Source organism: Phallusia mammillata, chromosome 2, assembly GCF_965637545.1.
Source record: "Phallusia mammillata chromosome 2, kaPhaMamm4.hap1.1, whole genome shotgun sequence".
Lineage (NCBI taxonomy): Eukaryota > Metazoa > Chordata > Ascidiacea > Phlebobranchia > Ascidiidae > Phallusia > Phallusia mammillata.
In genome coordinates, this window is record NC_137253.1 from 28,627,552 (window position 1) to 28,643,293 (window position 15,742).

Sequence of the window (15,742 nt, forward strand, 5' to 3'; positions counted from 1 at the left end):
TTTTAAATTGTTTAATGTAATTTAGTTACGCATATGTACGTTTATTGCAGTTTGTGTTCATACATAAAATAAAATGAAAAAATTTTCAAAAAATGTTTGTTGTAACCAAAGACTATTTTGTTGTAATGATTGTAATCGTTAATTTGTCCGAATAAATACAAGCAGTTTTGAAAATATATGCTAAAGATTAGTGTTCAAAAATTACAAAGTTTAAAAAAATCATAATCCAGTGTAAAGTTCTTGCCACAGGAGGAGCAGTTGGGCGCGACGACGTTTGGTTTTCATCGTTTTTGCGGTAAATGCGATTGTTGTGTTTATTTTTTGTGGTTATTTTATTGCCTAAACTCGCACGCAACGTAACGCATCGCGGTCAATAGTCAATACAAAGTAACATTTTTGAGCAGTAGAATATTACAAATTACAATAATGTTGTAACTGCAGGCTGTATTACTTACTTAACTTTAAAACAATGGGTGGTTTGTTTTCCAAAAAGAAACCAGTCAGTCGCATTACGGAGCAAGATCGAGCGATTTTGGAATTAAAAAAACAAAGGGATCAACTCCAACAGTACCAAAGGAAAATCGAAATGGAGCAAGAAAAGTTACGGGATCTTGCAAAGCAGTGCCTCAAAAATGGCGAGAAAGACAAGGCAAAGTTAATCCTAAAAAAGAAGAGACGACAGGAAACTTTAATGAAACAAACGGACCAACAGATTGATAACTTGGAAGTCATGGCCAACGATATTGAGTTTGCCCAGATGGAAATGAATGTTATGGAAGGATTAAAAACTGGCAATGAATCTCTGAAGAGCATGCATAAAATTATGTCATATGAAGATGTTGAAAAGATACTTGAAGAAACACAAGAAGGAATTGAATACCAACAAGAACTTGATGATCTTTTAGCCGGTTCCCTTACTCCAGAAGATGAATTATCTGTTCTTGCTGAGCTGGATGAACTCCTTGGAGTTACAACAGAACAAAAAGAACTTAATCTTCCAGATGTTCCAACTGCTGAACTAGAAGAACAAAAACAAAAAGAACCCAAACAAAAACAGGCAGAAATGTTGGCTGCAAGCTGACTTGACTTTATTACAATAAATTTATGTGTATTTTGTGCCATACAACTGAAACATACCCTAAAAATGATATTCCCACAAAGATCAATATCTTTGTGAATATTCAAACATGTGTATGTAATGATATCGTATGTGAGTCTTTCCTCATAGCATTTGTATTTTGCTACCTTAAAGATTATTGTCACCCAATCTAATTGTGTTTTTTGTTGGCAAAGATAGCATTGCAGTTTTACTATTTATGTGTGTATATATATAACATAACTCACATAAATCATTTTAAATTTTGTTCCAGGGCTTAGTTGTTGTTTGATTCAAGTTGGAAAAAGATGATGCAACATGAAATGGAGAAAAAAGAGGCGGTTGTTTTTAGTCCAATTGCAACCAGAACCAGAAGATCATCATCCATGTCGCATTCACCATCAGAGTTACCATTAAAGAAACGACGATCGTCTATTAAACGAAAATCATTAGCTGAAACTCTCCAATATTTGGATGGTTCTACACCGTTGCCTCAAAAGACCTTACTGAACAATGATGAAAATGAGCCTTTATCATCAAAAAAGCTATTATCAAATATCGCTGAAGGCAACTCATCAGATACTGTCAGTGGTGTCAGTAGTATATACAACAAGTATGCAGCCCTTGAAGCTGAAACCGTACAGTGGAGAAGCTTGCTGCGAAAGTATCAACTAAAACGTGCAAACGCAAAAGAGAATGCAGCGACATTTTTGCAAGAGGAAACACCATTTGACTACAGCACACTGCCGGGAACACTTGACTATAAAGAAATGGTGGCAAAAATTGAAGGGTTTGAACACAGACTCACAAAGGCTGTAAAAGTTATTTCTAGGTCTACAGAAGCAATTGTAGACCTCAAAGAAAGGTTACAAATTAAGGAAAACACTTCTACACCAGTTGCAGATAATGATGCTCAAATTTCTGACTGTGACCCTAGAGAATTGTTGGAAAATATATTCTCGTTGAATGAAGTTTTGCCAAACAAACAAAAAAGCAATCCAGCCGATTCAGTGGTTTTATAGCTTGTTTTAAGTTTGGTTAAAGTAGCATTGCAGCATTTAAACACACCTTCCAAGTGCTGATAATGCTTTTTTGTAGATTTTTTCTGAAAAAAGGTGTTTTTGGGTTGCAGTTTTCTTACCGTTTAAACTGCCAAGTTTCATTTTACTCTCAGATTTTTATGTTTTGTTTTTGTATCTACATGTTTGTTAATGTTCTTAAACTAAACCCATGATAACCCATAAGGTGCTTTGATACCACAAAGTTTACCCAGGTTTATTGTATAGTTTTTAGCAGACTGAATAATTGCACTATTTCAGGATTTGGTGGTATGTACTGCGGAAATTAAGATATAACAGTGTTACACCAAACCTACACGTTTAGGAAGCCTTTCAGAATTATTAAGTTTAGAAAATTGAAACTGGGTTTTTGCCATTATTGACCGGATGACATTTATTTTGTCCTTAACAATATTTATTTTTACAAGAAACACTCAAGCCAATATATTGTTGAAAAACACAATATTATGGTCTGTTTATACTCAGAACCTCTAAAACCGTGAATTGTGTTTGTAAGAAATAAAAACATGTTTATTTTGCTGTTTTATGTGATACTCGTCAATGCCTGGTTCACGTTTAAGTGTTTTTTCAAGCTTTTATCTTTATGCTCAAACCATTTTTTGCTCAAAATATTACTAATGTGGTTGTATGTTCAGCAGAGCTTTAATAACTCTCTGCCCTGAGTTTAATATTTTCTGTGATAGAACAAGCTATAGGAAACCTAATGCTTTTCACAGGAATTTATAATCTGTAGTATTATTCAGAATGCCTTGTCTGTAAAATATCTCCTGGGCAAATCTTGCCTTTAGAGGTAATCGACAAAAATGCATGGTTATTAGTACATTCATGCTTTAGGACAGAGGTTCTTAACCTTTTTCCTTGCTGCACCCCTTTCAAATCGCCATCCAATTTTCGCACCCCCTTCTGTAATTGCTTAAATAACAAAACCATAGTAATTTATTTTTTTATACAAGCATCCCCGAATCCCATAGGAACAGTTTTCGTACCCCTTGGGGGTGCATGCACCCCTGGTTAAGAATGCCTGCTTTAGGACCTGTCTGGCTTATCACAAACAAGAAATTAACATAGGTAGGGTTAATACACAAATGAAACAAAACATCTATCCAACAATTGTACTCACCACTGTTTTGTACTTCAAAAAGTTCTAACATTTTCTGGCTTAAAAATTGCTCTGCAATAAATGTTTCCTACCAGTGAAATAAACTATAGTCGATTGTGATAAACAATTTACATTGGCACCAAAAATTACATGGTGAAATATGTTTAAGCATGCAATTGAATAAGCATTGGTACCTATTTAACTTTACATAAACAATGCAAGCTGTAATAATTCCACTTGATTGGACTAGTGCTAAGAGGGATTGTTATGGAGCCCAAGCACAGCATCAATGTGGATGAAAAACACATCAATGTTTTAAGGTTTATAAAGTATTTGACAAATATTCTTAGTGAATAAAAGTGCAACACTAAATTTTCATAGAACACAGAAACTGACATGCAAAAAACACATACAATGAACAAAGTACAACACAAATAAAATGTTCAGTGAAGGCACCAGCAAAAATACACTTGTCTCAGAGAAACACTTAAACATTAAAATTAACATATGTAAAACAATTCATTGTGTAAATGCTATTTAAAATTTTTGTTCAACTTTCAAGACCCTTTGAACATAGAAAAAATATGTCAACTACGGATGACTGTACATAGTTTGTTAGTTAATCTGTTTTGTCATGTGTGGACTGGTACAACTTGAATTAATTGACATATAATAAAAATGCTAAGTTGCTACAACAATTGCACTAAGCACTGTCAGTGATACAATTCATGGATCTAGGCTTAGTTCTTTGAAGTTATGCAACATAGTGCACTGTTACCTTATAAAACAAGAGGTATATAGGAACTCATGGTCAGATAAAATGCATTTTAACAATTGCAGTTCTTCACTTTTAAGTTACATCTATGCAAAAGGTGATTGCTTAGGCTTTTGGTATCCAAATGGTACAGGTGTGTTGTTATCAACCTGTGCAGGTTTTGGACCATCTTTAATAGCCAAGGGTGGTGCAGATCCATTAGTTAGGCTTCTGTACTTGCGGCTATCATTTCCCTTTCCAGTCAAGGCCATGTTACGAAGTCTTGGTATTTCAGCGAATGGTAAATACTCTTCACCTAATAGTTTGCATGTTTACAGTTGTGTATAGAAAGGATATTTGAAAAAAAGTTGTCAAGCCATCAAAATACAATTGGTGGTTATTTGTTAGTGTAATTAGAAAACAGGATAAAGCAAATAGGTCAATGCATAGGCGCCGCATTTGACCAAAATGCAAGGTGGCGGATGTAAATTATGATGTCATAATGCATGCAACCATAAGAAGTCAAAGCCCAACAAACTTTCCATAGAATGCAACGTTCGTCACAATCAGAAAAAACGAAACGTTTGAAATAATATTTAGCTGGCAATTGCAACGTTGCTGTAGCGTTTATCATTGTTTTAGCAACGTTTAAAAAATGTTCCGTCAAGTTGTTTCTGCTTTATATCACCTTAGATAACAACTTGTTACAACACATTTGCATTGTACACAACAAGTGCAGAACATTCACTGGCAGACAATTGTGTGTTTGACTTCATAAACAACCAACACAAGTTGCAGTTTTAAACCACGTTTTGTGGCTTAATCGCCAGCACGCTTGTTAAAAGGCAAAATTGTTGCTAATATCCTTCAGATTTTACGATGTTTCGTTCCACTATAAACTAACCAAAATTCCCACGGTGGCCGCCACTGTGCTTTACAAACCCAAGGTGGCGCCGCCACCCCGCCACCGCCTACTCGGTGTCTATGGGTCAATTGTAAAAATTGGATCACATTCAAACTTGATGTTTGTACTTAATTTTTTATTTATTTAACTTTCTAGGAACAAATTACAAGCGATTCTATTTTCATACCATGTGGTAACCCCTTTTTTACACGCTTATCCTCTGTATCGAAAAAAGTGCCATGTTCTTCCCAGTGTCGGTCACAGGCGGCGCACAAAAAGTTCGACTGGAATTGTCCACATCTGAAAAAAAAACAATCATTTAAACACCAGCAGCAACTTTGCATAAATGTATATTTTCCAGTTCATCTTGTCATTAAACTTGAAAAACTGCAAACAAACCTATTTGATCTGTAGCTGACTGTTGGTTTAAATAAAAGTGTAATGATTTGGTACACTTGCTAAACACTGATGATGGTCTGTAAGTAATTTGTTATTGTGCCACACAAAACAATACCTTATGCAGACCATGCAACTTAAGAAAACAATCCAGGTATTATTGACTTTAAAACCCGTCTGTGGGAGCATCTTATTGTTGTAAAAGTCTTATTTTAGAATCAAATTTGCACGAACACAAACCAATCATTTCATAAAACAAAATCATTTATCTGAAGACGTGTTCATATAAACCTACCTACAGCCTTGAACAGAACATTGCCTTAAACCTGTGGCACAGTGATCAGTGTGTGGATGTTTGCATCTGAAAAACAAATTAACACCAGTAATTAGTGGGTGCCAACTAAGTCGAGTTTATTTCGCTTGGTGAAAGAAAACATAGCAACACAATAGCACTAAAACAATCACCAAGCCTGAAATATCTGCACAACGTTAAAACTTACAAAACAGTAAAAGGCATAATTGGTAAATCAAGGCTGAGTGTGTTGTAGCTACGCCGAATTCTAAAGCATTGCAGGGGCTCACAAAAAAATAAAAGTTAGCACATTGTGGTGAAACACAACTTGGGGAGGCGTTGGTGGGACCAGTCAACACTGTTGATAGTTTTATGCATAGTTTTTAGAAGTGTATTTTCTGTAACAAATTATAACTAAACAAAAAAGGAAAATATTTGGTACTAACGTATGCAGAGAATGACTGTTTGAGCACATATAATAATCCATATTGTCATATGTATGATGTCACCTGCATTTAGCTTTCCATTTACTGGGGTCAAAGCTGGGTCTCCTTTGCAACCAGAATTCACCTACATCTTCTGGTCGTGATGGTATGAATGCGTATGATCTGCATCTGCATTCTCTTACAGAACATGGAGCTTGTGACTTTACACCTGCAACAAATAAAACCTTGGACTTGGAAAAACAGTTAATACTACATATGTGATACTGCTAATACATGTAAATAAAACCTATTAACACGATGCTGGTCCTATATCCTTACCAGTTTAATATTTAATCAGATGAGATTTGTTTAAAATAGCCAAACACTGTTGAGGGACATAAAATGTGTGGAGCAGAGCTGTGTCTTTATGGATTGATCCAAATATTGTAAGATGATGATGCAAATTACAACAACATGTAACTTTACTAAAGGTTTCTTGCTACCTTCAGAAGTCATTGCATGAATTACTAGATTTTTTTGTGATCTTACCTTCATATTGCTTGTGCTCTGTTAAGTTGTGGCCACAAAAACACATGCTTGTATCTCCAACACGAATACAATCCCAAGTATATTCAGGGCACCTCCAACCCACATATACTCCTGGAATAGATGAAAAAATAATTCAACTAAAATTTAAAAAATATATTGTGAAAAAAAAAAAAAAACCAACCAACTTTCATCCAAAAAAAACAAACAATTATTATTACATCATCTTTACGTATTTTGTTTGAAAGGGTTTCATTTCTTTAATCTCTGTTCTTAATATTTTATACATTTATTAAAAAAGCCCAGTCAACAATGTGTTTACCAGATTGCATAGCTTTAATGGCAGCTTCTGTTTCTGGTTCAAAAAGTTTCTGTAGCCTTGAACCAAATTTTTCCCTGTGCATTGCCTTGGCAACTGACACAACATCATTGCTTTCAGCCGGTACAATTGGGTGTGCTGTGTAACCTGCAAAACGCAAGCGTAAGAAACATCTCAAGAGTTAGCCTTACAACCAGTCTGCAGAACATTCTAACGTGGTCTTGGGCATGCAGGAATAACATGTCCTGCATGCGCTACCCATAAGTTCATGTGCAAGACCAATCTCAGCAGGCACAAAGCAAGTAAAAGACGTTAAGGCAGGCCAATTTAATGCCTTTGGTACAAATATTGTCATGTGCAAACCCCCCAAAAAATTGGCATGCAAAATTGTTTTTTACACATAATTCATGCATGCAGCTGCACTTTGCAGACTGGCCTTACAACATATTTTTTAACAAAAGTCTTAATCTCTAGACATCTGCTTTTTACTTACTTCTCTTTGCAACCTTTAGCTTACTTCCAGCGAAACCAGGTCTGCCAGGATGAAATTTACTTGGTACTAGCGTTTCTGGACCGCCTTCATTTAATCCAGCACCCAAAGATAAAGTTGCTGATGTGGCAGGTCTTTCCGAATCATTTTGCCTACAACATTTTGGAGTTAAACATTTAAAATTATTTATTGTCATCCAATCTTTATTACCCCTGTTTACCTAAAAACTAAAAGCTGGAACTGACTAAGTCATAACTCATAACTAAATCACAAATTAAACAAACATGTGCATTATTGTGCTCAGTTTGAGTTGAGTTTAGTGGGAATTATGGCTGGAATTGAAAAGAAACAGAAAGTCTTACTGCTTTAAAGTTGACTCTTCTGCGCTTCTTTCTTCTTCCATCCTGGAACGTTGCACAAACTTATTGTTGGAACTATTTCTGCGAACAACAAAGTTACATTGGCAAAATTTTAAACAATGCAATCAAACGGAGGCATGGTTTAAAAGGCGTTCTATGAAATTCCTTTACAGATAACATTCCAAAACCAAAAAATCACAAAAACACGGGGCTACACGTGTAGTTTTTGACGTATTTACAATTTTCCCGCCACACAATACAATTTCTCGAAAAATCGTTGCAACAAAAACTAAAAAATGTTAAATAGGGTATTTCCCTTGTGAGACAAACAAAGATTCGGTCATAAACATCGTAAGTGAAATTTATTTTTGCCCTCTTGTTGCAATAAAGTATTTTTTTGGCTTTTCGTATCATAATCTAACTGTTTTAATAATTAATTCGTTATAAACCTGGGTTGTGCAGAAAATGAACGCGTTTTCCGTCGTTCAGGAATCCCAACTTCATCTGCATTGAAGTTTTTCACAGCTCCAATCCGTTGATTTTCTTTTTTCATTTTTGCCTTTGTTTGAACAAACCTTTGAAATTACTACTTCCGAAACACTGCACAAACACTGCAATGAATAAACAACACTAGAATGTACTGGCGTGTCCAATAACAATCACACATTTGTCCTGTTATCTTTTTTTGTCCAAAACATATCTTTGTTGCTCCCGGGACCTCCTTTAATCTAGGTTTGTTCAGTACTAATCTTCAACAATCAAATGGCGTTAAAACAAGTAGGCTACTTTTGCGGACAACTCTTCGCTATAGTTATCAAACAAGTAGTTGGCATGATGATGAAAATAACGGCCCAAATACACTTAAAAAGCGACATGCTTTACTTTTCAAACGTTTTGGCATATGCTCATGAATTCATCAGTGATATGAAGGCCACATCAGTTACATCCGTTTATATCCACTTGAGCCACGTGAAATAAAGATAAAAAGTTGGCAAGATCAAAGTTTTAACTACGTTGCTTTTAAAGTTACATGATATTCATTACCTTTTTCAGTGATTGTGAACTAACCTAAGCATTTTTTCCGTTATTGCCAATTCAACATCTTATTCAGTATGCGATATTATTACCGCGCCTCGTTGCGCATCGTCTTCACAGCCTTTTAAGCCACGTCTAATTGTACCAAATTGGCGACTCACAATACAAGAACATTTGTAAAACTCCGCCTACAAGCACAATACAACGGTTTGGATCGAGTGGTTGGTACGGGTAGGGTTACCTCGCCACAGTACGGGAGACATAGCTTTTGTGGACTTGCTATTGTTTGTCAGCTGTTGGGAGGTGGTTGCCTTTTTAAAAAACAACAACATACTTTAATTTTGCGTTGCAGGCGTGGCCATATGGGGTAATTAATTACGCAGCCGTCTGCTTATGCTGCAACTTAGTTGGATTTGACGTATGTAATACAGTATAAAGATTAATTCTGCATTTGTAATTGTCAGTTCAGTAAGATTGGATACGTTAATGAGGTGGGTGGTGATCGAGCAACAATATTTGTTTCCGTTAGGTGGCACTTAGGAGCTGTTTTAGGACCCGTGATCTTTGCGACGTTTGTGAAAAGCAGCATTTGACTTCCGTTAGATGACGTTCTATACAGTCTTACAACATGATGGTTAGGCTCAAAGCATTTCCCCTTTTTCTAACTTGTTGTGGATGCAGCCAAGCATGTGGAACACCCAGAGAGCAACAACAAAACGAAACACACTCAGGAAGCTCAAGTCCACCAATTAGGTCTCTGTAACACTGTATATGACGTCACAACTCACAATCATACGCAAAACAGCAATAAATAAGAACTAGCCTTGAAGCCAGTCTGCCATTTGATAGCGTGGAAACTGTTTGCCTTTACGCCTTGTTGAAAACAAAAGTGCTACTTGGCAGTCGGGTCTGTCTCTGATGTGGTTTCAGCTTGAGGGAAAGAGGTTAAATTCACTAGTAATATTATGCCGTGACTTTACCATGTGAAAGGGCTGAACAAGCACAACTTTCTCCTGATTCTGTTGTGTACCAGTGTCGAATTGCTGACAAAGTCCGTGCAGTCACGCCAAATAAACACTTTACTTACCGGGGTTGGGAAACTCGAGTTTACCGCAAAAAACGCACGCACTTGCCCTCGGCTGAACTTTGCTCAGTATCGTATTCTACGACAGCGTAGAGCAATGTTTCATAAACTCTTTTACCCCAAGGTGCACCTTTAGGGGTAAACACTAAAATTTTGTGGTATGAGGTCACACAATTCAGCAATATGGAAATATCACACAATTGATAGGAGTATGGAAAAATCTTATCAACCAACTTTAATATTTTTGTGGACTAGCGCTCCCGTGTTGTAGTTTTTTGAAGACCAGTCCGCGATAAAATTTCAATTTCAAAAACGGCCCGCAGTGCAAAAAGGGTTGCCGACCCCTGGTGTAAACGATAAAACCGTTGGTTTTCAGATAAACCATATTTTCTGGTTGGCCGAACGGTACAACACACACAAACAAAGGGTTCCTGAAGAATGCAAGATATGATACCAACGAATCAATACGCTTCACTACTTTCTATTTTGCCAACTTGAAATCCAATGTTGCCCGAAAAAACATAATGTTTTATTTAAAAAAATAACAATGTGTTGCGAAATGCATCAATCAAAAAATACGCAGTAACTTATATCAATTGAAAGTAAGTTACATTTACCATCTGCCAAAAAAATATGAATGTGTCACCAAATTACCTGTAGCGGCCAAGCGATGTTGTCACAACTTTTTAGCACACCTGTGTGTCGCTAAATTCACAACCTACCCATATATTCAGTGTCGGCATGTTGACCTTTAACCCCTTCTTCCCTTTATGTCACCTAGTACATTCACTTTCGAAACCAAAAAATTCGTTACAGACCCAAAACAAATAAGTCCTGAACCTGATTTGTGCGGCGTAAATTGATGCCCGACACGGTATAGCGACAAGCGACAGCCGTAAGCGGTTTCCCAAATAAACAGTTTTCCACTCTAAAGGCCTTTGATCCAGTGTGGCGCAGTTTTAGGGTCACTGCTTCGTTCCATCCAAAGTATCGAATGTTTTGTTACGCCCTCGAAACCCGGTTCACTTTTAATGTTGGGATAAGTTTAATGTTCGATGGCGCTTTTATAGCTATTCCTTTTCACTTGAACTGCAAAGCAATGGCCTGGTGTTAGGTTTCACAACTTGCCGTCGTGATGCTTTTAAACGGCAGCGGACAATGACATCATGGACCAAAAATCACTGTGGCGAAAGTGAGTGGCTAAAAATAGAGCGACAAGGTACATTACCGCATTCGATTTTTTTGTAATTTATTTTGCTTGATTTTTTGCACAACACAACTTTAAAAATATGCCAAATGACGTATGGACGTCTCGCTTGAGCATGTGTATTTTTAGTCTAGAAATGGCTTATTAGAACCTATTTTTTAGCTACAGTTATCTATTTAACATATACGTATTTAAAGTACGAAAAGGTTTCTCCTTATTCCTTGACATCAGTATAACACATTTGTTAAGAAGCTTTTTCCCACAAAATCAATTTGCCAATAAACAGAATAAGGTGATGAATGTTCGGATGGATTCCATAATGAGTAACTTCTCCTTTAAACGCGTTACCAACTAATTTACTTGTTTCATAAACAAATTTCCATTATTGCGGGAAACATTATCACCTTTTTCCCCGGTCAAAACAGATATGTTTCGGCCTTTGGCGAAATAATCGATCATTTGTGCAACGAAGTCGCAATGTATGGCCCTAGATGAGGTCATGCACCATTAAACAAGCATCGAAGCGATATTCCAAGAACTAAACCAGACCTTTTAGGCAGGGTTGCCATATTGTCCTTATTTCTAAGATTTGTTCTTGTTTTGAAGGGATATGTCCTAGAAAAAAGTATTGTACATAGAATAGGGCTTGGGATATGACATGGCTCATAATATTTACGGTTGTCCTTATTTTGTGGTCCATGTCGATGGCAAACCCTGCTTTTAGGGGTTCTGGAACATTTTTCACCATTACTGTTTTCCCATGGAAGTGCTCTCCAAGTTCAAACTGCTAAAGTATCATTTTGTGCGAAAACAAATTCGTTTTTCCGTAGCCCGGCTATACTTGTACTGATGAAACGTGATAAGTCGAAACAATGTGCACTGTTTGTTTTGTAGCTAAATTTGTTTGGTTTGTGAAAATATTGAATACTTTGAAGTCACCAGCGAAAAAATAAATTTTACACCTGTTGTACTTAATTAGATCACATTGTTAGTAAATATGAAGAAAAGGGATTAAAGTTTCTTCAGCAGAAAACAATAAATAAATATCTTTATATTTTTTTCACGTTTTTCTTTGTTATTATTTTTACGGGTTTACGCATTTCAAAATAAGGCCGACACATTACGATTTGCTATGTTATCATTGAGCTTCGGCAAAAACGTCCCCGTGGTGGATTCGCAAAGTTTTACAAGATTTCGTTTCCGTCTAATCTAAATCATATATGATTCCTTTCACACAAAAGTCAGACATTTGCGGTTTGATCAAAAACAAAAATCACATTTCAGCCGTTTTACAATCGATGTGGTCATCATTGGTGCAATAAATATTCAAGCTACTTTTGAAACTAAGTCTGTGTCTAGAGTAACAGACGTTTGTACTTTAGGAAACTTATCCTATATCAGTTTTCAGGTCGGTTTGCTCGCCATATATGTCACTGAGAAGCTTATGACTCGTTTTCCTCCGAGTATCACTCCACCTCCACCTGTCGTGTAGCTTACACGGTTTGTTAGTGCTCGATTGCTTCCAGATGTGGCCACTTGATCGGACTTCTAAAAACAGGAAGCCGCCAAGGGGAAGTTTTGCTTTCTTACTTCAGTGAGGCCTGGGAAAATGCGCCTACGTAAAAACCTTCGTGCTTGATAGAAAACATTTCCAGGATGGACAGGACACTTTATATGCTGCGTCATCATATCTGTCGTCGCGTTTGTGGTGACTCAGCGGATATGATTTGTTTAGACCTTAATCGCTCACGGTTTGATCTGACAACCCACGATAAATACCAGTAAGTCAGTTAACAAAAAAATACTAAAAACAAATTGGTTCTCTATACGATTAATTTAAAATTTCAAAAATATATTAAACTTAGTTCTTAATTTTGTCACCCAATTTAAAAAAAATATGGTTGTAAACAACTATTGTCAAAAGCCAAACCAGTTCTGGCGTTTTTCGATTGAGATAATACTCTTAAATTTAACACACTTAAAATGAATATTTCAACCTAACTGCTTTTCATTTGTGTCTTTGCTCATTGCTTCAACAAATACACAGATGGGTTCTTTTGTCAATCGTGCGACGTCGTCACGGCCATACGTCATCACAGGGTGACCAATCACTGACCTCTACGCGGGACGTCGCTTAGGTCATCCGTTTCGCCGCATGCAAGGACCATAAATAAGACGCCGACGGATATTTTTGGAAGTCTAAAGGCACCCCTGCCCTTGTGCGTTCGGCTTTCCAGGAGCGGATCGAATTAAACGTATATTGTTTAGCCCTAATTTAGAAAGTTTTAAGTTGACTGATTGGCCCCGCTGAGCTCCTTTTCCGTTGGGGTTTTCTCTTATGAGTTGAGTTATGTTAGCGGTAAAGTCATTTACTGGGAATTAAGAAATTACATCATGTTGATTAAATTGTTCTGGTATTAGTTTGAAAGAGAATTGCATCATACATCTGCCCTTCTATTGGCTATGCACTGCATTCACCTTTATCAAATGTTGTTTTGATTGTAACAAGACACGTTATCTGTATTCTGCCACTTATTCGTCATCGATTTCATTAAATCAAAGTAAAGTATTTGCATCCCAATTACAAACTGAAGAGAAAATCACATTGGAAAATCGGCCTTGTCGAGTTTAAATGGAACTCGTTCAAAATCTGCGGTAACGAGCGCATGAAAAGACTTGTTTTTTTGAACTGATTTTTGATGTTTACTCGAGTTGTTTACTGCACGGTGCAAAAATGTCAAACTTTTTTTAAGAAAACGTTACATCTATCCTTCAAACACTTCAACTCACTTGCCAAGTATTTTTCATTAATGTCTTTAAATTTCGACAACAAAATCAATCTTGTTATATTATCTACAATTACTTCATAAATAACATAGAAGAGAAAAGTGGTATGAGATTCTCACTTCTCTTTGAAAGTTGTTGATGATTTTTGTAAGACGCCTTTGTAACATTTTTTTAGGATCAAGACCATTGCGGTTGTTAGGCAAAGCTGTGATATTTGCAAACCAAATTTTCTGCCGTTAATTTTTTCAGTTTTTGAAGAGGTTTTAGGTTCGTTGCACACACGGATTGAAACAGTTCCGACTTTGTTGTACGTTCTAAAATGAAAGAAGTGTTTCTCTTGAAAACTTAATTTCATAATTGTGTATAGAAAATATTGACTTTGCGATTTAATTAGTCTTCAAAAGAGTTAAGAAATAACGTTGATCACATTTAACTACGGCACTGGTTCCCAACCGGCAGGAATTTTCAAACTTGAGGAGAGGAATTTGTGGATAAACACTTAAGCTCTGCGAATATAACCTGTGAAGTGATAAAAGACCCAATTTTAAATTATCTTTGTATGGTTTAGCATAATATGTAGTCTATGAGGTTGTTGACTGATGTTTGCAGAATCGCTCCAAACATATATCGTGTACTTAGGTGAAGACGTAATCAAAATGGTTTACACCGCTTTTGCCGGAAAAATCCCAAGTACTTTTGTGATATCGGGTTACAGCAGGTTGCTGATAGATACGCGACACTATAGATTAAGCAACGTGTCTTTGTCGCCCGAACAAGTGCCAGAAAATCCCTCTGCAAACAGGGTTTAATGTACCGGAAATATGCGATTTACCCAGAGTACGAGCTTTAAATTGGTATCACTGCAAACGTTTGCAGGCAAGACTGTGTCAGTTCCTTGATACAAACTCTGTATTTTTCTGTATAATTGAGTTTAGGCGTTTTTCCAATCTCAGTGAATTTAACCATAGTGACTGCGTCTATAAAATAAAATTGAGATAGTCTCACTTGAGTGTTTTCAATATTTTGCGTAGGTTTCAAAACGTTTGCATAACTTTTTGAAAAAAAGTAACCGTAATTGCCAAAATATCTCACGATTTCGGAATTTAACTTGACCCAGGCAAAACAATTTTCCCGATTTTAGGCAACATCAAAGATTCGTGACGTTGTTGCACGTTTATCGGAATTACAGAAATCCGTGACTTTGTTCAGTAACGCCCATTCAGTGTTGATAAACGAATTGCCCCGGTTGAGTATAATAGCAACAGCGCTTGTGGTTCTGGTTGAAAGAGTTACGCCCTTTTAAGCTAAGATCTTGTAATGTTGATTACTGCGCAAGTTGTAGCGGACTGGAAAACATGAAAAGAGTTTAAGTTACGTTTACAGTAAACAGCATTCGTTCACGGCCACAAGAAACGACTTGTGCGTTATTTGTTTTTCCTGAAACAGCATAAAACATCTTTAACAGGCAACGGAATACCTAAAATGGGCCCAACAACATATCGCTTGACTATTATACGTTTATGATTGTTTGTACTTAAACAAATGCTGCTTGAGTAAGCTTCCATATTCCCGCTGGCCAACCTCGTGTTGTCAAAGTCATTTCAAGGCCGAACACTAAGAGGCGTTATAGCGTTTGAACTTTAGTCGACGCGGGGATAATGTTTCTGCAAACAAAAAAATAATAATAATAATGTTTCTGCAAACAGCCATACGTGACGTTTGCGAAGGCCTGTTTGTTGTGAAAACGTCTGAATTTTACGTCGCCCCGAAAAATGAGGTGATGACGCCAATAACAATTTTCAGAAACCTTTGAATATGCACTTTAAGCTGTTATAAGCTTACGTTATTTTGGGGCCTCTATTAGCAGTGA

At 36.6% G+C, this 15,742-nt stretch overlaps 2 protein-coding genes across 2 annotated transcripts; one reads left to right on the forward strand and one right to left on the reverse strand.

Moving 5' to 3' along the window:
• Nucleotides 1–305: 305 nt before the first annotated feature.
• Nucleotides 306–1,370, forward strand: LOC145214495 (charged multivesicular body protein 6-A-like). The gene has a single exon (XM_080083037.1). The coding sequence runs from the start codon at nucleotides 470–472 to the stop codon at nucleotides 1,079–1,081; it is 612 nt and encodes a 203-aa protein (XP_079939163.1). The 5' UTR covers nucleotides 306–469; the 3' UTR covers nucleotides 1,082–1,370.
• A 1,902-nt stretch (nucleotides 1,371–3,272) lies between these two features.
• Nucleotides 3,273–7,868, reverse strand: LOC145214493 (protein FAM221B-like). Its single transcript, XM_080083036.1, has 8 exons — nucleotides 7,763–7,868; nucleotides 7,404–7,552; nucleotides 6,914–7,057; nucleotides 6,595–6,705; nucleotides 6,130–6,274; nucleotides 5,624–5,689; nucleotides 5,120–5,232; nucleotides 3,273–4,344 (listed from the first exon to the last, which is right to left on the reverse strand). The coding sequence occupies exons 1-8, from the start codon at nucleotides 7,801–7,803 to the stop codon at nucleotides 4,136–4,138; spliced, it is 978 nt and encodes a 325-aa protein (XP_079939162.1). The 5' UTR covers nucleotides 7,804–7,868; the 3' UTR covers nucleotides 3,273–4,135.
• Nucleotides 7,869–15,742: the final 7,874 nt, after the last annotated feature.

Bases quoted from the DNA above. Each gene is read 5' to 3' on its own strand.
- LOC145214493 (XM_080083036.1), bottom strand. From the start codon at position 7,803: ATGGAAGAAGAAAGAAGCGCAGAAGAGTCAACTTTAAAGCA. The intron at 6,275-6,594 runs GTAAGATCACAA...TATTTGTTGCAG, and splicing joins AGAGCACAAGCAATATGAAG to GTGTAAAGTCACAAGCTCCA. The intron at 5,233-5,623 runs GTAGGTTTATAT...TTTTTTTTTCAG, and splicing joins TGTTCTGTTCAAGGCTGTAG to ATGTGGACAATTCCAGTCGA.
- LOC145214495 (XM_080083037.1), top strand. From the start codon at position 470: ATGGGTGGTTTGTTTTCCAAAAAGAAACCAGTCAGTCGCATTACGGAG.